The sequence below is a fragment of the Rhipicephalus microplus genome, unplaced genomic scaffold (assembly GCF_043290135.1).
Source record: "Rhipicephalus microplus isolate Deutch F79 unplaced genomic scaffold, USDA_Rmic scaffold_15, whole genome shotgun sequence".
NCBI lineage: Eukaryota > Metazoa > Arthropoda > Arachnida > Ixodida > Ixodidae > Rhipicephalus > Rhipicephalus microplus.
This window is the reverse complement of record NW_027464588.1, coordinates 20,423,563-20,445,421: the sequence shown is the minus strand read 5'-3', so window position 1 is coordinate 20,445,421 and position 21,859 is coordinate 20,423,563. Positions and strand designations below refer to the sequence as shown.

Here is a 21,859-nt window from a genome sequence, read left to right as displayed (position 1 = left end):
ATGAAACAACATGGAAGCCCCATTGCGGAGTGGTTTGCTCTGAATATGCCAGTAGAAAGCAGGAAATTGCTCCGAATTGACCAGGAGAACCCGGCGAGAAAATTTTTATGCTGCTCAACCAGTGCGATTCGACATTGACAGATGTTCACACTGCATTTGCTCAACATTAAAATACTTGTCTGCATACCTCTAAAAATGACTAGATGTATATTGATTAAACAAACAAACTGAAAAGGTACAGCAGGCTAGCCTGACAATATAACCCCTAAATCGGATTGAAAAAAAAACAAACAAACAGCCATTTCAATTATAAAGTACACACCTGGCTGGTAGGTTCTTGAGAACCACTTGACGTTGTTCCAGGGTGTGGTACCGGTAGCATCAATGGGCATTGCTGCATCCGTGGCTGCTCTGAAGAAGGCGACGAAGGCAGTAAGCGCTGCGGCGGTGGCAAAAGCAGCGTTGCTGACCACCCTTGTGGAGACAATGGCGAGCACGGCCATAGTGGTGGTGGTGACGGTGGTGGTGGCGACGGTGGCGATGCGTGTAGCGATGGCTGCATGAACTGCAACTGCCTTGCCTGAAAATGCAAAAAAAATCTGTATTACACTTTTGAAGCATACAGCTTTCTTTTTGCAAGTTGAATCGAATTTGTTTTTTGTCAGTTTTATAATTGGATCTAACTTGTCTAAACTCACTCCAATATGCTTTTGTTGCTTTGTTTTTGGTGCAATACAGTGAAATCTCATTAACTCAAACACGCTTAATAGACAAATAACAATTCACGGGACAGTGAAAGCTCAATGTATGTCATCTAAAACGACAGTATTATCAACAGCAGTGCCCTACTTACCGAGAAATTAAGGTAAATGCACGGGAACAAATGCGCTGCAGTAGGACGTTCGCGAAATGATCCTTATGACGTCAGACAAACTGCCTACAAATAATCACGAGTAATCCAACTAGCTCACTAAATAAAGAACCTTGCAAGTATCAAAGAACGTAAAAAATGCTGCTTGTTGAGTTGTTTCTCATGAAAAAAGAACCGCCGGGAGTTACAATGGAGAATGGCACAAGATGTTAGAAAATTCAACTTTTTCCTGGTTAAACTAAACAGGCCGTGCCATCTAGCGGGGCCCAATTGAGCCAAAACATGTCTGCCATTTCGGAACCTATTTTAGGAAATTGGTCGATGGCCGCTGTTGCTGATGCGGCTCCTGGTGCTTTAGTTTCGCTAGTAGTGTCGGCGACCGTACAGTAAAAAGCCGGGCAACGTTGTGCACAGCAACAGTGACGTGAGACTTTCCGCTTCTAGAGGCGGGTAAATTAAAGTGCGCTACCTGACGCAGACCACTACAACATAATTTCATTTCAAAATAAGCACTTCCTTGGCACAAGAGGTTTCTGGACCAGTAATCCAACAATAAAGGTCGGCAACTTTCATTCTCCAGCTCGCACATTTGCCTCAACTGTACTGCTGACATCACTTCAAGTCGACCTATGAGAAGTCTCCGTTAACAAAACATGGCAGCGCAGCCATGTTTGCCAAGCCATAGTTGAGTGAGGTTTGTAGTACCATACTGGTTCGATTGTGCCACCATAAAGAAATTTTCTCTTTCATACGTTGTGCAGCAATGTGTGATGATGCACATGGTTGACTGAATATTGCATCGAAATGTTTTGAAATCGGCGTGTCTAATCATTACTGAAGCAGGAAAATAACAATTGGGCACAGCTTTATTCCTCTTCACGGCTGCTTTAAAACAATAGATAACGAAAATCTTTTTCTTTTAAGTCGATTGTATTGACCCGCCACGACTCCCAACAGCTTTCTGCACTCCCAGTTGTTTCGCAAATACCTCCGGGATAGGCAACCTTAGAAAAAGCAATGACATCATGTGACGTCGTGATAACATGACCAATTTGAGAAACTTATTTCTGATGCCACGATGATGGCATCACAAGGTAAAATTTGTCACTTTTGTTGTAGCTGACGGCCACTTTTCGAACTTGATGAAGCATCCTAATGCGTTGTCATTTGCTCATACCTTCTCTTGAATGCTCCTGTGGGTGGCCTCATATTTATAGGCACCATGATTAGTAGATGTGCTTGTACTGCATTGGTGGCCGCAACAGGAACGGCTGGCCAATGTTTCTGTAAGAGAGCAAATGTGAAAAATAAAGAGCGCACATTTCTTAATTGCGTCCTGAACGAAGCATTGCTTTTTCAGAACTTCAATTTATTACAACCTGATTATTACAAACATAATTATGTTGTATTTGCTCAAAACTACACCAGCGCGTCAGGCTGATATTTTTTCCGATTTTACCGGAGTGCTTTTTGCTAAAATCCTCGGGTGCCATAAAACTCTTTCATACTCTGAACTTCTCCAACCAAGTTGCCTTACCAATTTACTATCTAGAAAACGTGTTATAAACAAAAGGATATTAATCACATCCATGGTGTAGTATACATTCCACTCAAAAATATGGGTGAAGTGTAGATATTCACTGAAGCCCCTTAGGGTGAGAACATGATAAATAATGACACCAACCACGAAAAGGAATACAAATAAGACATTTCAGCTCTCATGATGGGAGTCTTGTTCAGAGTGACAACTAGATGGAGTGAAAATATGCTTATGAGGACTTCACAAGTGACACAAAACCACGAGTGTAGATAAGAAAGAATGTTCCATGTGTTATCAATGGTTCCATGTGTTATGTGTATCCATTGTTTGAATCAGCATTGATTGCAAGTGGTGTCCTGAAGAGTTTTTTTTTCTAAGCTTATGCCATTATGCTAATCTATTTTGTTGCTCATGTTTTCAGGGTGTTTTGCCAAGGCATTGGAAGACACCTTTACCTCGTTGACATCATTGACATGCTGTCTGACCTTATGTTCGAAATTTCCAGTCTCACTGATATATACACAATCACAGTCTACAAGGTACTCAATAGGCATCAAGATACCTTTCGTTTTTGTCCTTCATCTTTACCAGCCGATAATGCAATTTGTAGGAACGGAACTACTTGGACATCGTAATGGTTTTTGAACTAGTGCCTGGCTCGCACGCATCAGACACGTACAGTATAGCGGCACGTTTTCTTGAGAACACACGATCAGATCTTTGCGGCTGAAAGAGCTGGAGTTTAACCAGAGTTCGAGTAGCCGGATGCTAAAACATCTCTGTGCACTTGCTGTAGGTCAGCAGCCCTGCTAGTCTGCATTGTGCAGATGCTATTGGTTCTAGCGACAAGTGAAACAACCACCGATATATTCTGGTTTGTCAATTGCACCAAGTCAATGCCGGTACCTGATGTTGTGTGTTTTTTTCTGTAGACGGGAAACTTCAAACTGCACTGGTCACAATTGACTAGGACTAGCAAGCGTGTGGCCGCACTTGCTGTCTTCCAGAAATGCTTTGGAGAAAGAAGTATCGTTGATGGCACACGGCACCACACACCAAATTTTTTGGGTAGTTTGTGGCTTCCTCGATAAGCTCCGTTTTTAAAATGGATGCCACAAAAAACGAGAAAAAAGAAGCACTGCTCGTTAAATTGGCATGAGAAATACATTTCAAAAACGACGCTGTTGTTTGGCGCCCAATGTGCCATATTCAATGCTCCTAACTGCTGGTATTCAAAATGGCAGTATAACATTATTGGCAAGCTCCCAAGCAGGTGATTATTCAAACACATTCCAGTTCTGCATGCACAATGAAATGCAGGTAGAAAAGCAACTAGCTCACTATCGAGAAGGTTGGAGTCAGTTACCCCCTGAGAATAAATGTAGAAATGGTGGGTGCATATCTCGCCACACAATGCTAAGGTCACAGCATATGTTTTTTTGCCATTGTAAACACGTCTAAGCTCATTTCCGAAAAAAAGTAACCACATACCTATGCCCTGGATAGTATTGCAATACGGGCGATACATCGTGAAAGTATTTCACTACTGAGATACCAATACATTTTTAAGAAGTATCTCGATACAGCAGTACAGACACTGAAAAGTATCTCTGAAATACTATCGCAATACCGCCCAGCCCTGCTCTTGAGACAGTTGTACACTAACAACTCCTTTAAGTGTCAGACAATTCAAACTGTTCCTTATAGTTTTCAAAGGCAGTCCTCTCTAATGGTCGATTCCTGCTAAAGAGATGCATTTTGGTTACAGTTTTTTTTTGAAGAAAGGTAATAGTTCCAGCAGGGTGGGTCGTGACGTTATATGTTCCTCCTCTGCTAAGCCGCCTGACCCCCCCCCCCCCCAGGTACATATCAATATAATGAGAAAGAATGCACTTTGATGGGTGGTGTCTGATGGCATCGTGCCTAAAGCCACAATTTTATCTGTTACCTTGCTGGAGCCGTCTACAGTTTGGTGAAAAAGGGTAGGAGGAGCGGAGTCCATTCATAGAGAACAAATGCTTTGCTGGCTGCTGTTTTCTACTAGTGCTGCTGTAACCACTGCACTGTCGCAGAAGGAAACACCATTCAGCAACTATCACAGCTGTTTTCATTCTAAGTGGCCACTCTCTGACAAAAAACTAATTCCATAAAGGACTGCATTGTCTTGGTTTTTTTAACTCTGATCATACAGTTAACGTCCGATTTCTCGGACTACCGAAATCCTGGACATGCCTGATTTCCCGGACTGATCTGTGGCACCATCAAGTTCCCCATACAGTCAATGTATTAAAAAGTCCAAAATTTCGGACATTTATAGCTTTCACCGTCCAATTTCACGGCTAACTTTTTACTGCTAACAGCGGACTTGAAGTCACTATCAGCACCACTATTTCGGTTCTTTTCGTACCCTCGAACCCACTGTGACGTGGCTGCCGTACCCTCGACACCGCAAATGCCAGAATCTAGCGCACGCCAATTTGTAGCCAGCCGTGGCTTAGACAAACCTGTGGCCACAACTGCATGATGTTGTTACTAATGTTACTATAAGGCTGTGCTCCGGTGGGAAAGCTACGCTGTTGAACTATAGTCTGCCGTCGGCATGCTTCCCGGCTAATAGAAGGCGGTAGCGCAACAGACTCCCAGGAACTGTTTTCGCCACGCCAGCTTTAAAATGTACGCCGAGACGGCAGTCTCACCTAGAGAGGTCAGCGTGTGTAAAGAACTTCCAACTGTGGTCGTTGCTTCAACGACCCACACGGTGCTGGTGTTTCGATTTCAGCCGGGATAACCTTGGAGGGCTTTGCCAACGCTAGCGAAAATCTTGAGCTGTGTGTGGAATTTACCGGTGACGAAATCATTCAAGTTACTAAAGGTTTCGACAACTCCGACACAGAGATCAAAGAGGCAGAGCCTACACGGGCAACAAGTTCGGTGTTGACGCGAGCATGACATCGTCATAGGTGTACAGTGACAGCATGACATCAACTGATATTGAGGCAAACATATTCGGGGCAAGTGGAACTCCGTGCAAACTTAAATAAGCGAGTCCTTTTAGCGCTTAATTTTCACAAATGCAGTAGCGTCGGTCACATCAAATGTTTTCTTTTCGCTTTTTATAATACAAACGGCTCTTTTCGAGGACACCTAAATGATGCATTTGCTGAATTGCAACGAGAATCCTGTACTCCTGCCGTGACCCTTTCCGTCAGTGAAAAATACCTATTGAAAAAGTGTATTTTTTCTTCATTCGTTTTTCAAGACTGTCTGATTTTCCGGACCTTTCGCAATCCGTTGAGTGTCCACGAAATCGGATGTCGACTGTAGAACATTAATCCAAAGGGCTATTTCAGGTACCACTTCCTTATTGTGGAACAAAAAGCATTGAAATACCATGAAGAGGCCAAAGAAAATGTGTTAGGGTACACATAACCACAGCACTCACTGACTGCATAAAAATTCATTTTTTTACATTTGACAAGGCAGCATGGAATAAATATCACTTACTGTGTTCATTTTGCAGCATGTCTTGCAGCTTGTCATTTCTCTTCTCAAGTATTTCTATTCTTTCCTCTAGTCTTTTGTTTTTTTTTTCTTGAGCTGCCTCGTAAGGTTCCTCTCTTTTTCGAGCCGACTCAGTTCGACAAGCTCTTCTTCGGAACTCGCACTGCTTCGGCGCCTCTTTGTTCTTGGTTGCAGATTTTTTTCTTTTTTTCTTTTTTGAATGCTAGCAAATAAACACATCAACCCAAAGACAACATCACTGATTAGAAGCCGAAAACGAGCAAATATGCCAGGAAACATCCACGCTCCATTGATACAAACATAATTCAGGTTATAGCAACTACCTAGCGTATGAAGTTCAGTAAGGTTGAAAGCTGGGCTAGTTGGTGAGATATCATTTCAACATATGGTATAGTAGCGCAACCTCGACTGGGACCGGAGGACAAGAAAACACGCCACTGTTTGTGAGATTAGCGAGTGCAGTGTTTTCTTGTCCTCAGTGTTCCCATCAAATTTGCGCTACTATACCATATGTTAAAATGATATGTAGCATATTCCAGCCATGACTAGTGAGCATTGTAACACCCTGTCACACGGCAAAGCTAAGTCCTTCGTTTGCAATGTCCTTTCTTTGCTGTCACACGGGGAAACTAATGCCATTTGATGAAAACGACCTTTTCTGTGGAACGAGTTCCTGCAACGCAATCGCATTCGATTTCTGACTGAGTAGTCTCAATGTCAGGGACTTTTAGGGAAATATACTTGTATATATATATATGTATATATATATACATTTTATAATTTATGAAGATCTTGTTCCTTAATAGCTCAACTTATTACTGGTTTGATGACATAATGGCAGGTGCAAAAGTTAAAAAAAAACAAATTAAGGGACCCTAAAGCTTTGTTTTTAGGAGTTGAAGGCGATAAGGATATCCTGTTGCTACTACGTGCATCGAACACTTGGTGCATGAAACCTTTTTGAACTTCTTACGCATCCACTACGAGGCCTTAAGGAAATAGGTACAGTAGCGCGTGTGCCTTTGGAAGTGGGTGACCGGTTTTAAACCTTCAAGCCATTATGATAATGACATGTTATGACGCCCGCTAGAAATGGCAAGTTGTACCACGCATTATTACTGCTATATTTCATGTTGCATTGTAAAGCATGTATACAGGACGTGTGTGTTTGTTAAGTATGAAAGGTACTTTCACTGCATTTCCAAGCAGAGGAAGTTCGTTCATTGTATTTCCAAACAGATGCGTGGCCGTGTGGTAGAACATCCGTTTGCCATGCAAATGAACTACGTCTCAAGAATTTTTATTGTTTATTTTATTTGCATCATTCTCAGTTTTTTCAGTAGCGTATAAGATGATTTTTTCGCTCACAACCAATGATGCCTATGCCGGGATTACTGCAAATCGCGCTTTCTAATGCCATAGCGTTAAAAAGAAGCTACTCTCCATGACAGCAGCTGAACGCAGGGCATGTTTTGTTTGTTCCCTGTTGTCATTATTGCCTGTATTGTGGATATTAATCATGTGGTGACTAAGGTGGTGACTACACGAAATCGTTGCTGCTGTCTCATTTCTGCAGCGGGGGAGTAGGTTGTGCACCCTGCTTCAGTTGACTGTACTCATGCCCGGTCATACCATCGGCCAACGATATTCGAGTGTGTCGTGCAGCTGTGGCAAGTGTTTTATTTCAAACTGCCACTTTTTTATTATAGGTGCACCTTTCCACCCATAAAAATTATTTTTGTGGACACACGCATGTTACATACAAGTTTTATTATATGTTTATTTTTCCCAAAGCCATGGGTCAGGAGGGCTGAGGTCGGGGTCATCATTTCAAAACGACATTTGTTTTTGTCATGGGACAGCACGCAGGTAAAATGAAATTATGTCCGCTCAATGTAATTTGTTGTGAATGGCATTGAATTTGCCGTGTGACAAGGGTATAACATCTTTCACATTGCAAGGCGTCCCGATAACCACCACAGCCACCACAGTTGCAGTGATATTCGATTTCAAACAGTACGATTTCCACCCCCCACCAGACTAGCGCTAAATTGTCTAGAAAAATTCTTAGTTGCATCACAAAATCAATAAACACATAGTTACCGTGACTGCAACAAAAACAACTATGCCATACCAACTTTTGCTACATAATAGGATAAAAGCGACAACACCAACACACGATGTCATCTAAAAAGCTTACAAATGCATATCTGTGAAATTTAACATGTTGCTGCTCTGTGCCTGCTATTCTCTCTAAAGTCACTCTGTGCAAGGCAAAGTTACTATTTGTGTAACAAGCAGCCATATTATGCCTACCTAGCTTACTGTACACTGATCAGATTTATATACAAAGAGTTTTAAGTAATCAATTACTTTTCCAAAACTAACATTATGGGTAACTCAATTAGGTTTACTGGTCGTTGATTACCAGTTATCATTTACTTTTTTCATAAATAATCAAGTTATAACCAGTATTCTACAGCACTTTTTGTCCTAATACCCTGTAAGGACCCCCCTCCCCTCTTTGCCAGTCAATGGCCACAACAGACCGCACATGCATGCTCCTTTCCTTAAGGCCTTCTCAACTGTTCGAAAGCAATGGGAGAGTTTCTCAGTATGTTTTGCCACCTATCGGTTGCAAGAGTGCTGCAACCCTGACTTTGCATCTCCTGTGTCCCGTACACATCAGAAGACTGTTGCTCGATGTAAAACCGCGAAATGGCAATTGTCCACTGGGAGAGCGATTATTCAAGAAACTGTAACTTTATCACCACTTCAAAACTGATGCTCAGTGTACACTAGCTGCATTATCTACACATTGTGCCCCGTAAGAAGAGCCCTCCAAGACTTTTGTCCTTTCAAAGAACTTCTGAGCAGCTTCCACTGTTATAAAACGGCCAAACACAGTCACGGGGGAACATCTCGTCCTTGTTTTGCAGCTTCATGAAAATTAGAAATATGCCATTTTAATACAGTTATAAGTGCTATAAGTACCAAATCTGGCAGCATAGTATTAACACCTATATTTGAAAATGTAGTCACTTCTTGCCCAGGTGCCTGATGCAGGTCACGGACGATTTTAAGAAAACAAAAAGTTTCATGTGTGTTACCTTTTCAGTTGTCTCTTCTTCACTGTCTATGTCATAAAATACAGTGTCAGGAAACGACAGCCGTTTTTTCCCCATCTTCTGGACAAGGTCACTGAAGGTGGCTACAGAAATTATCAAACGAAATTAAATTTCAGCAGGCCACTTAAGCACCAATGTGGTATGAAGACCACAAATGCATGCAAAGTACAACTACATATCTATTCTACCACAAAAGTTTCGTTCTGCAGAAAAAAAACTGCGCTGTACATGCATTCACTTCTAGATGATGCAAGACAATGGCTGATGGTAAGAGTTATGCAAGTATTTAAACCTTGAGACAAACCACATGTTGCTAGTTATAGCACAATCTCAATTATTTGCCAGGTGATTACATATGAGCTATTGGAACACACATCATCAAAACAATTAGTCAAAGCTTTTGAACGTAATTCAGTCTGTGTGAGCAACACCATTCTTAGGAATGCTTATTAACTGTCCCGCAGTAGCTTTTTGAAGTGCTATTTTATTACCAATGCAATCTATTCCAGAGAAAAAAATATCTAATTACATTTAACTCGTCAAAATAATTTTGGCATTGCCATATACTTGTAGCTTCAACATGCAGCAGTTCAAAGATCTTGTCAATTGAAATGTCTAGTTGCAAAGATTGCATCAAGTTCAAACTAGAACAAGATAATCAGAAATTATTTGTAGCTCAGCTGATCGCAAGTTGGGCATTCAGTTCAGTTTATTATCTTAAAGGCCCCCCTTTCTAGGAGGGGAATTACATAAGGGGTGGGGTTTTTAGGTTAACAATAAGCAAAAAGAGTTGTTTTAGCGTTGAAGATGATCAATAATACGATCTTGAAAGGCAGATGATGACATTTATGGCGTTGTTACTAGACATAGTATATACCCGCATTACCGAACAGGCCTAACCCGCCTGAACTGCCTATATGTCGACGGACCGCACGCTTTAAATTACTCGACCAGCTGCACATTATAACATTCCACGGACATTCTAATTAATCTTGGCGTCCACCAGGATGACTGTCACTGTGAATAAGTGCACAATTTGTCTTCTACACTCTAAGCCGAAATTCGGCAAAGTTGGCCTAACTGCAGTCGTTAAACCAATGGACGAACGGTTCGTCCAACAGGGACTAAATGTGTGACAATGCGTGTCTTGCGCAAACGCCCGGCAATGAAGGGACCAACGGGGAGGGCAACTGCGCCGCGATCGCCTCCTGTCGATGCTGCACTGCAATGCTCGGCGTGGTCGGCGATCATGAAAACGAGTTAAATAGGCTATACGCCACTGTGAAAGTGAAGCACTATGAAACGAATAGAAGATGTTATGAGAGGAAAGTAGTACAACACGCTGTCAGTGCACACAGCAAGTGCCCTCGCGTTTCCACCATGCCGGCACGGGCGAGCCGAAGCCAAGTGAAAGTCTCCGCAAACACGGGCAATGCCGAGAACTCGCTTTAATGTGCTGAATAAGTTCGAAGTACGGTGAACACTGACAATGCTAATAAAGGTAAGCTATTCATCAGCGGTCGTCTACCCACACAGTGACCACAAGTTCAAAGCGATATATAGGAAAAGTAGGCTTCGTAAGTCATCGGTATCAAGCGGGCTGCCGGTGTGAGTGCATTGCCGGCACGAGCGAAGGAAACGTCGCGTACAAGTTCACAAAAATAGTAGCTCAGGCAAGCTTATGTCTTTTTATCCATGCGACAATCGTTATCAAAAATCCAACGTGTAGGCGATCGCAGATACGACTAATCGTGCAGCCAGCGGTACACGGGTTGTGCCTTACCAGCACGATGAAAGAACCGTGCCTGCGAACGGTCTCGTCGCTGTAAGTATACAGATATCTACATCACTCCGTAAGACACAGCGAACATGGGGCACTTACCTATTGTTCATTTGTGACTATAAAATAACGACGACGAAAATTTCACGCGAGCCGGATGTTGCGATCGCCGGCGGTCGTTGAGCCGTACTCGTCGTAAGCCTAGCGACGCCGTCGGCAAGCCGACACGGTATGGCATCGGCAGGGCGCCTGCGGCTGCTTCGCCGGCTTTCCCGCACAAGCGCCGCTGCTATGTTTGTGTTTGCGGACTCGTGCGCCAGCACTGCGAACGCTGGTTCGGCCGACATGATCGAATACCAGCTGATAATTCGTATTCTCGGGCTGGAGGCATGTTGAAGATTAGATGGATCCATATTAAAAGATCGATGCGCATCGGTGCTACGAATAAGCCCATGTAAATTTTCGCGTTACGGTGTCAATATTTATTGTTTTCTTAAGCCTAGTAAAAGTCGCCCACTGGCACTAGATGGGAGGGCAAAATACTGTGGTATATATACCCGAGAGTCTGTTCTCTGTAGTACAGCGCGGGCCGTCAGTGTTTGCGGTGTTTTACTTTGAAATAATAGTGCGTATGAATGTGTGTGTGTGTGTGTGTGTGTGTGTGTTGCATGAATAACATACTATGATCTTCAGTGCTGATTAAATTGAAATAAACATAAAATATACTGCACAAACGCAGTGTCGCCATTTTTTTGCCATTGGTCCAGACGGTTCAACTGTTAGTCCCACTGGAGCATTCTACTGGGCCAACATTTAAACCAAGTGGAGTAAGTGCTTGGGGTAACAGTTGAGCCCTTGGAGTTACTCCCGCAGTTGGTCCGAAATTGGTTCAAAATCTGTGGCAGCGCATTTAGACCCCTAAAGGACCAATGGCATACCCCACTTTAGTCTTTTTCGGCTTAGAGTGTAGTTTCCTAGATTACAGAATGATCACTTGCTCGCTGTTTTTCCTGCTACGCACGTGTTTTGATTAAGCCCAATTGTGGTGCGTTTGTGGGCTGAAAGACTGGTGAAACATTCCAATGACATTTAGAGTATACATGAAAAATGTTTTGCCTCTTTGTATAGCAGCCCGCAAGGTCATACCGTATTCCAAATCATAAATTGAGTGCCCGAGACGACCACCACGTGCACACGAAAAAAAGCTACGTGGGCTAATAAGCATGAACAACTTAGCAGTGGTTGCGCAACCACCACCAATGGGTCAAATAAGGCACACTGAAAAACACAGAAGATATTTCGTGCGTCTTATTTTGAATACGCGCCGAATAACACACGTGCAAGCAGCGACGTCTGCCATGCATTTTTCCTGTATTGTAAAACAGATTCCTAAACGCCACCAAAATTAGCACCTCGAAGAAGACAGAACTCACCACCAAGGAGGATGACGTCTCCTCGATAATACCCTTCGTCGACGTGCCCTGCTTCATTGCTCTTCCAATATATTTCTTTGTGTTTTTGGCAGTCAGCCACACTCGCTGGCTTGATGTCCTTATGAGCTTCACGCTCACTATAGCCCGGTAACCGTCGTCGTAAACGACGTAGGCCACCTTCGGTGCTGCCGGCATAATTAAGTGGGAGCGCAAAATCAACACTGACTCCAAAAACAAAAAAGAAAGACTGCAGGGACTACTACCGTGGCACGTCTCATGGGACTCATCCAAAACATCCAGTACTTCAACTGTAGTGTACTGCACTTGGATTGGCTAAAATAAACATGCTAAAAACCTGACTTGTAAAACGTTTAGTGATTGTTGCGCCACCTAATCTGTAGAAGGTATACCATAATATGTGTATTTTAAAGTAAATGTACGCGCAAAATAATGTGTTTCTGTCACTAGATGACACAACATGCTAGTGAGTTTTTTAAAAAAAGGGTTGTGTTTCATTTTTGATGATTTGGACTGTTGTAGAACAATGTAATTACAACTCATTCAACTCGAAAGGTCTGTTTAGTATTTTTAGTTTACTCACCTGTATTGCTTCTTGAGGGTGTTTTTTACTTCTATTTTGAAGGGGGGGGGTTGGTGGTTTCGTGGGGCAAACATGTTATAAGGTAGCGTTATGTTTGAGGAAATGAGTTACGATACCAGCTAGAACATTACAAAACTTGTGGTTTGTGCAGATCCAAAATGCGAACACATGCCACATCTACCACTTAACAGGACACTGGAGGAATAAATAAAATGTACTTGATTGCATCTTTTTTGTTCTTGCTTAATTTTAAAAACGTTGGTAGACGTGCGTGTTTTACACATCACCCCTAATCTTATTTATGAATATACAGGCGCGACAAGAGAATGCCAATCAATTAATGAAGAACCAACCTATAAACCACTGCACTGCTGTTATGCGATATTCACTGAACGACACGATAAAAAAGAAAAGCGCACGGCTTGCTATAAATATCGAAACAATAGGTATTTGCATATTAGAAATGTAATTGTGGAATGATAACACTCGCAATAACAATATAAATGTTGTGGTTTAACGTTCGAAAACGATTACGAATGAGACATGCGCCTTAGCGGCGACCGCATGGAATCCATAAACGTCCACTGAAGTCTAAGTACAAGGGCCTCAAGCATATTCGCCTCTACTAGAAATTCGGATTCAAACACAGACCTTCGGGAGCAGCAGTGGAGCAACGGGAAAGAATTGATTCACATACCACACGGCATGTGAATGTCCACCTTCGGGACTGTATTAGGCTAATTTAGGGCTAAAGAATGAGTCCATCTTGGTAGGAAGTGAAGCCACTATTACACAGGACACACAACACAAGCGCTTGTGTTGTGTGTTCTAAGTAATAGTGGCTGCACTTCCTACCAAGATGGATTCATGCCAACTGGCCCAATACAATTGTTTATTGACTTACATTTATAGTTCGGCGGGCTCTTCATTATTAACGTTTCTTAAGCGCTTGTGTTGTTTGTTCTGTGTAATAGTGACTGCGCTTTCTACTAAGATGGATTCATATCAACTGATCCGATACAATTGTTTATTAAGTAATGAGCTCGTCTTGCAATATCGGCATATAGTTTCGATTCGGACGCGAAGATCAGAGCCAACATTGCCTTCATAGAAACCACATTTGTCACAACATAATATTTCTATCTTGAGTATTTGCGCGTACAAGTCGTCAAAGCAAAAAAAAAATAATAGCCCGTTTTATCCCGTGAGTATACTCATGTGCGTAACATGTACATGTACTTCAGATCGGCAAAGGAGGACCAACAGTAATGCTGAAGCATTCGATGGTGCCCTGCGGCATAACTAAAATTGAAAGAGTTGCATGTCGACATTGGCCAGCAATCATGTCTGCATCTTTGCGTGTTAAATGAATGCAAATATATGCATGTGCGCTGAGAACAACTATAAGCGGCAACATTTTCTTAGGTCAATCTCCAGCGTGTTTACTATCTCAGGTTATCCGAGGTGTCTACTTGTACCCAGGACCCAGGATGCAGCCAAAGATTTCTTTTGGGGTGGGGGCAGGAGATTGAACCGCCCCCCCCCGCTACTGCAGTGACCTGCATGGTAGTAATGCAGGTGTGACCTGGGGTGGCTCGAGCGCGTGGAAAGCGGATATGTGGGCTTGAAGCATTGCGCTCAGAGAACTGCAAACATGGAGAAAAGACGGATACACACGATCGGTAGTGTTTAGTGATTTTACTTTTTCCTTTTTCCGGCTCTCTTAGTTGATTCAGCGGATAAACTTTGGGGTCAGGTTTCCGGAAAGTGCTGTTGAGATATGACAAATTTCGACAATCGACAACTGCCGGTGTAAAATTCTCGTTTCGGAGCTGGCTCTTTATACAGAGGCATTCAATGATGGGCTTATGAAGGAAAGTACTTTTAGGTAGCCGCATCAGGGGGTTATAATAACAGTTATGAGCAGACCATTATTTTATGAAACTCTAACCACGGACAGACAATCTCTCGGTCCCGTCCTTTGTTAAAAAAAGTCTGTGCAGTGATAAACTTGCAGATAACAAAAATATTGCATTCCTTGAAGCGACTACTTTTATGACCACCTGTTACGTGCTGTACATAGCAAAAGTACACGTCAATTGCAAGAGTCTAAACACCATTGTCGACGACAGCGCCAATTTTTCTTTAGTGGGTTGCCGATCGTCACATGTTTTGCTTTTACATTGTCTGCATTCCGCCACTATGTTCATTTTTCATACGTTTGCATTCCAGGCACTATACCGACTATAATGCTACTGCTGTTAAACTGGTAGGTGTTCTGTGGGTTAATGCTGTCATTCATCCGTCGTCATCCGTATCGTTACCTCCACCATTGTATCGTGGTCTTCAGTTGTGCTTTGTTTAGCTAGTCATGAGTCAACTAACTGCAATGAAACGTCGAAAGCTGTATTTAGGACCAGACACTGAATTTGTAGTACCCCGTTCGACGCGATGGTACAGCCAGCAGTCGACCAGCAGTGCTTCGGCAACCGCTACGACTCGTCTCGCGGGTGTTTTGAACTCGCCACCAGACAGTTCTCACGCTTCCCGGGCATCACCAGGAGATTGATGTCTCGCGGACGGCTGTTCTGTTGACACGAGTTCTATAGAAGTACGAACATAGGTGCCAGAATGAAGCGACGACTCCTTCAACAGCGCGCATGGCGCAGGTGACAATGCATACCAAAGCCCCGAAGAATGCCCTGACAACGAAAGCAATCATTCAGAAAATGACAGTGAAGACGGTGACACTCGACCTTTCCGAGATACAGATCAACACCCAAGCTCCGGAACCGAAGAAGATAGTGGCGACTACCTTTGTGGAGATGGCGCTTCTGTAGATCGAGACCAAAACCCTGGAGCCGAAGGAGACATTTCTGGCGACCGTAGTTCTGTGCCCTCGTTCAAAGAATCAAAATTGCTTGCCAGATGCGTCACGAATTTTGGAACAAAAACACTTCCGGGATCAGCAACCACAATTGCAGTCGCTATCGTTCTAATAATGTCGTTCATAGCGGCTCACGGCCTTTCCTTGTCTGCTGTGGACGACTTGTTGAAACTTGTGGAAGCCTTGTTCGGTTTCAAAAAGTGCGGCCTGCCGCAGTCAAAATACCTACTGAGAAAATTGTGGTCCGCGAAATGCGATTCCGTCAGCAAATACCATTATTGCTGTAGTCAGCGTGGCAAGCTGCTCGACATTTCTAGCGACAAAATCCACCTGACTTGAATGTCTGCTGGAGTACTGTGAAGATGTCGGATGTTAAAAGCGGGGGCACATTTTTTTCCATTCTGGATGTTGGAATGCAACTTTCCAGCACTATAGAAAGTCTCTCTGGTGTTTTGTTTGAGAACCTCAGCAAGTTGAACCAGCAGGCAGAAGTCGGGTGCCACTTGATTCGTGACATCACAAGTGGCATGATGCACCGCAATTTGCGAGAAAAGGGTGTGTTAAAGTGGAGCGATTTGACTATTACCTTGAACACGGATGGCAGCCCTTCATACAAATCATCTAGATCCTCAATATGGCCCATACAAATGATAATAAATGAACTTCCTGCGCCCTACAGATATAGAATGTTATTCTCGGAGGCTTATGGTATGGAAGAAAACACCCCAACATGCTGGTCTTTCTGGAGAAGTTTGTTGAATCCTTGTGTAGGACTGGCGAACTTATTTGGAAATGCTCTTCAACTGTTATTCACAGCAAGATTTACACCATCTGTGTCTGTGTTGATGCACCGGCGAGGGCAGCAGTTGGCAACCAAGTTCAGTTCAACGGCTTTTTTGGCTGCCCGTGGTGCCTGGCTTGTGGAGAAAGCCAAGAGGGTAAGTGCACAAAAATTCATAAAGCCGAGTGCCTAAACAAGCTTTCATAATGCTTCAGCATCGTCACCAGTGTTTTTTTAGGCAATTCGAGAATGCCCTATAGTTGTGTATGAGGAAAAGTGTTTGTGTGGCGTAAGTAGACTTTGCAGTTGCTCACTGCTCGTTCATTCTGTGGGAGTGCAAAAAAGAAAGAGCATGTTGCCATTTAGTGAATATTCTTACAAATGCACCTACATGTGTCTTCTCTGTGCGCAAAATTTGAAAAAAATAATTCAGTCAGTGCAGGTACTACCGAAAGAATGTATGTCGAATATGGCATTTGAGCAGTATGTGCTCATTGTGCCAATATTGTCAAAACGCATTGTGAGCAATATTAGTTTGAATAGCAAATTGATGTTTAGTCAATGACAGAGGCGTAGCCAGAAATTTCTTGGAAGGAGGGAAGGTAGTAAACTCACATTTTTGAAATGGTAATTTTTTGTTCTGTGCCACAACAAAATAAAATTTCGCCGATGGTGCACAGGTCCAGTGCTCCACCCTCTAGCTTGTAGAGGTGAATGTGACGTGTGGAAGCGCAATAATATTAACAGTAAATATAAGTACATGTAGTATTTACCATCCTAAAAAACCATATGAAAACGAGGGATGCCGTGATGGAGGGCTGTGGAAATTTCAATCATTTTATGTTCCTCTAACCTGCACTGGGAACACACAGGCCCCTACCATTTTGCATCCCTAGAAATGCAACCACTGCAGTTGAGATCAAACTTGTGACACTATGGCGTTGCTAAAGATATCGTTTCTCTCTATAGAGCAGTCAATTTCATGAACACTTTTGCACTCACCAACTGCGTTTAAACAGTAATATTAGTGTTGCATCTCATATAGCTTATGATAGTACATATATCTACGGTATTATGGTCACCTTTGCACAAACATTTCACAACACCACCGGCATCTGTAAAATCCAACACCTGCTGTTAAAACGAACAGAGGGTGGTAGATGGTCATCATTTGTTGCTTCTAGTGGGGATGAAAGCTAACTGTCTAGATTAGGTATCTCATTTTAATAAATTGAAACTGTACCCTCTCACATTCTCAACGGAACCTCGCCTTTGCTCATTGAGTGTTCATGAACATTTATTCCAAATGAATCCGTGAATTTCATTGAGTGATTCTGGACATTATCTAGAAAGCTGACTTGAATCCTCTTTTTTGCAGCGGCGGCTGCATTTCCGATGGAGGCGGAAATGTTGTAGGCCCGTGTGCTCAGATTTGGGTGCACGTTAAAGAACCCCAGGTGGTCGAAATTTCCGGAGCCTTTCACTACGGCGTCTCTCATAATCATTTGTTGGCTTTGGGACATTAAACACCACATATCAGTCAACTTGAATCTTTTTGTTTTAATTCATGCCATAAAGCAAACGGTGAAAAAAAAAACAAAACAAAAACGATAATTCAGAAACACTCAGCTGGTTCAACAGTGGCACACATAAACACTTGACAGTGGAAATCACAGATATCATTGAAGGTGAACACAGAAATTCACGACTGAATACACTGCAATATGCTGCACCTTGCAAAATTACCTTGATTTCAAAAGTGCTGACACGGTACAGGTTCAAAAGTAAACGTGTGAAGGCAGTGTGCTTGTCATGGCAGTTGTTGTGGCGTACTCACTTTCCCATGAACAAGTAGCTTGTGCGCCTGTTTGGTGGTGCTTGCGTCCTTGAGGAATGTCTATTACATTTACTCAGTGAAATACTTATCTTGTTTTTGCTCTATTTCACTGCAGCGTGCCTAATATACTTGAATGCAGAACCTGATGTGGAGAGGACATCAGCAGACATCCGAAGAGACATGACCGTGGCATCAAACTCAATCAAGAATTAAGAAACATCTAAGAGCAGTGTCTCCCCTAAAATAAATTGCTGCTTAAAAGGAACAAATGCGTCTAATATGATTAGGTATAAACTCAGTTGCAACATTGGTGATCGGTCAGTAAACTTAACTCCTAATAAATGGAACATATTTTTCTTGTCCTTTCAGGGTCCGTTTAACTAGAGTTTACTGTAGTAGTCTTTTGTCGTTGGTATCCCCAATCGGTGTGTCATGAATTATGTTGACATGAAATGTGACATGCATTATGTTGACATATTTGGTGGTGTTTTATGGTACAATGGTTATGTGCAAGCCCTTCCTTGCCAGAGTCTTCATTAGTGATTTGCTTTCAAATCAGGATGGTAGCCCACTTTGGGCTTTGTTTTTTTCTGACCTCTGATTTATTTTATTTAGAAGTATTGTCTCTGTTCACAAAAGTAGCAGAAGTGGGTAGCAAATTTATCATGAACCATATAACCAAACAGACGCTCAGTCATTGGTTTATTGGTGGCATGCAGTTGTAAGGTGGTGGCTTGTCTGGCTCTATCTCAGGATTGCCTGAGTCAGGTCAGCAGTAAATGCTGTACCTCTGTTGGTGATGAGAAGCTCTGGAGCGCCATGTCAAAGGACGATGTTCTCAACGATGAACTTGGCCGAAGATTTCTGTCGGTGTCACTAGGTGACCTGTGGCTGTACAGGTTTCCGGGCCCTCTTAAGCCCCGAAACCAGTCCCTTACTTCAACCTCACAGCGAACGTCCTACTGACGACGGAATAGTCAGCTCCCATGACGACGAGAGCTCTGACGCTGTGGCCATTGATGAGGACGTCGAGGTTGCTAGTTCGTTGCCTGGTGTTGAGGTTGGGTCATGGCATCAAATCACGGCTACGATGGTTTGTACCACTGTTTCGACGTTGCGTCATCAGATCTTCTGGCCGCGAAGTTTCCACGTCGGAACTATGTTGAGGTTGTGATGGGTTCTTGAAGTTGTGTAGCGGTATTGTCGCCGTCAGTGATTGTTCTTCGGTTGTTCGTCCTGCAGCAACTGCGCCTCTATAGGTTGCTGTGCTTAGTTTTCCGAATATGAGCCAAACGGCCGGCCCCAGGCCTAGCCAGTGTAAAACCGGCAGTGAGGTGACATGTAGGGACCAGGTGAAGCTGAATGCAAAGACTCTCGGGGTGTCCACTGTGTGGCTGCGAGGTAGTCGGTGATGGCGCGCATTCTTTAACACCACTGTGGACCGGCGCTTCGATAGCGAAACCACACAGCCTTATTTGGTGGTACTGGCAGCGGCTGTAGGTGTGACCAGTTTCTTCGCAGTAGTAGCAGAGAGGTCGGGGGCACAACACACGTCGGTTTTTGCCAGAGCGTAGCACTGGCCAGTGGGTGGACGGTATGGCAGTGGGGGTGTCTGGTGACAAAAATGCATCAGCGCAGCCTCGCAGCCTCTTCTCGTGGACGTCGAAGTGGAGTGTAGTGTCGGGCAGCAGCAGCATAGCTCATGGCTTGGGGTTGCGGTTGCGATGTCTCAGGAATATTTGAGAGCCGGATTTTCTGTCTGACAATGTCTGCGATCGATGAAACTTGTGGCTGGCATGACAGAAACATTCAGCGAAGTTCTTCCCGCACTACGGCCATTATGGTCTTTCGAGCCTTGTTTTCCAGAGGTTCGTACTCTGGTGGTAAACATTGCTGCCTGCGGCTTGTTGGCTGCTTGTGGCCAGCGTGGGCGTCTTCACCGCGACGTAGAATGAGTTCACGGCTTGACGGGGAAGCCTAGCAAATGAAAGAAGCAGCACCTCCACCAGATGTCACGGGGGCGTGACGGGGACAATGGAAGCAGACTGTGATTGCGAGATGAAACTGTTTATTTGGCTAAACTTGTGGCCCATAAACTGAAGGTCAGATTACAGCGATTCCCACTGGCACTGATAGCAGTAAACAGAACGTTGGCCGTTAATTAACTGGCAAGTGGTTAGGTGCATCAGCGTTTATACATTTGCCATCGACTATTCTAGCATTCTCGTTAGCAGTTACCTAGGTTCTAGAATATTCTGCAATGTTCCAGAAGTGGGAGTTCTCTTGACAAAGTGATCTACTGCAGTCTTAAAGCTTCTTGAACATTGCAGGTGCGGTTTGTGTTGAGAATTACTGGCAGTAAAGTAGGGCAATGACAAAACTTGAGGAAAGAATATGGCAATACAAAACAAATTAACAGGTGATGTAGTTCTGTAATTTGCTCAACAAACTTTTGGAAAAGCAGTATGTAGAGTAGTTCGAGATTTCAACTACCAGTAGAACAAAATCTTTTAAAGCAGTTCAAGTGTGACCGGTAAGCAACAGTCCATATGCAATGTCAGATTGTACATACACTGGAATATATGAAAGAGAGAGGTTCCTGAATGTGATTATAAGTGTGAATGATCCTGCGAAGCATAACAATTCGTTGTTGTAAGCACCCACATTTCAATGTCTGCAATAATAAAACATAAGCATGCAATCAAGCTAAAAAATGTGAATGTAACAAGTGTAAATGACTTTTATTGCTTTTTTATGAACCTATTTCATGGTATTTCTGCAATTGTGTCACACTGTGAGGTGGCTGAACAGTTTAGGTGTATTTCAGTATCGGGCAAACCAATGATTTGTAAACAGCTGACTTTCATTTTTTGTTGCATTTTAAAATCTTCATTTAAGGTAATCGTTTTGATGGCCTTGTTATTTGTGCTTTTGTATATTACAGCATTGTAACTGCAACTATTGTCCTGGCAGTGGTGTGTGTATGAACAAATAAATAAATTACATGATGGCTCTGCATTCCATTGCTGTGGAATGTGGATATATGCCTGTATGTAATTAAAGCCATGCATCATTTTGTATTAAGCAGCAGAAAACCTCAATAGCAGCAGCTATTTTTTCTAGCCTTGCATTATGGCGATGTTTGTTTTTGGAGGTTTTCTGTAGTAGCTGTACTGAGTGTCAATGTTTATTTTTGAGGTTTTATGTACCAGTTGTACTGAGTGGGGAGTATGCTGCACCAATAGTACAAAGCTATCTTAGTATTTTCTTGCCTTGCATTGTATTGATTTCGAGATTTTATATATTAACTGTACTGGAGTAGAAGCATGTCCCCTGAGTCTGACTCGTACAGAATTGACCACTTCTTATGTAAAAATAAAGAAACATGTTTTTTAATCTTTTGTGTGGAAAGCAATTTGCTACACGGAATGAAAACTTTATTACAAAGTGGTCAAATTTTAAAACCTTTTCACATGCCA

The 21,859-nt window shown here is 42.9% G+C and overlaps 1 protein-coding gene across 4 annotated transcripts in view; it reads right to left on the bottom strand.

Moving 5' to 3' along the window:
• Positions 1-21,859, bottom strand: part of LOC142761752 (uncharacterized) — an 87,305-nt gene that overhangs the window by 34,910 nt on the left and 30,536 nt on the right. Inside the window, exons 3-7 of one of the 4 annotated variants that reach the window (XM_075883193.1) lie at positions 12,275-12,459; positions 9,044-9,144; positions 5,916-6,135; positions 2,049-2,155; positions 323-580 (exon numbers count right to left, since the gene is read on the bottom strand). In XM_075883193.1, the coding sequence (XP_075739308.1) occupies positions 323-580; positions 2,049-2,155; positions 5,916-6,135; positions 9,044-9,118 (660 nt within the window). In that variant the 5' untranslated portion in view covers positions 9,119-9,144; positions 12,275-12,459. Of the gene's footprint in view, positions 1-322; positions 581-2,048; positions 2,156-5,915; positions 6,136-9,043; positions 9,145-12,274; positions 12,920-21,859 lie in introns of those variants that run through there. The other 3 variants (XM_075883195.1, XM_075883194.1, XM_075883196.1) reach the window with 3 other exon arrangements.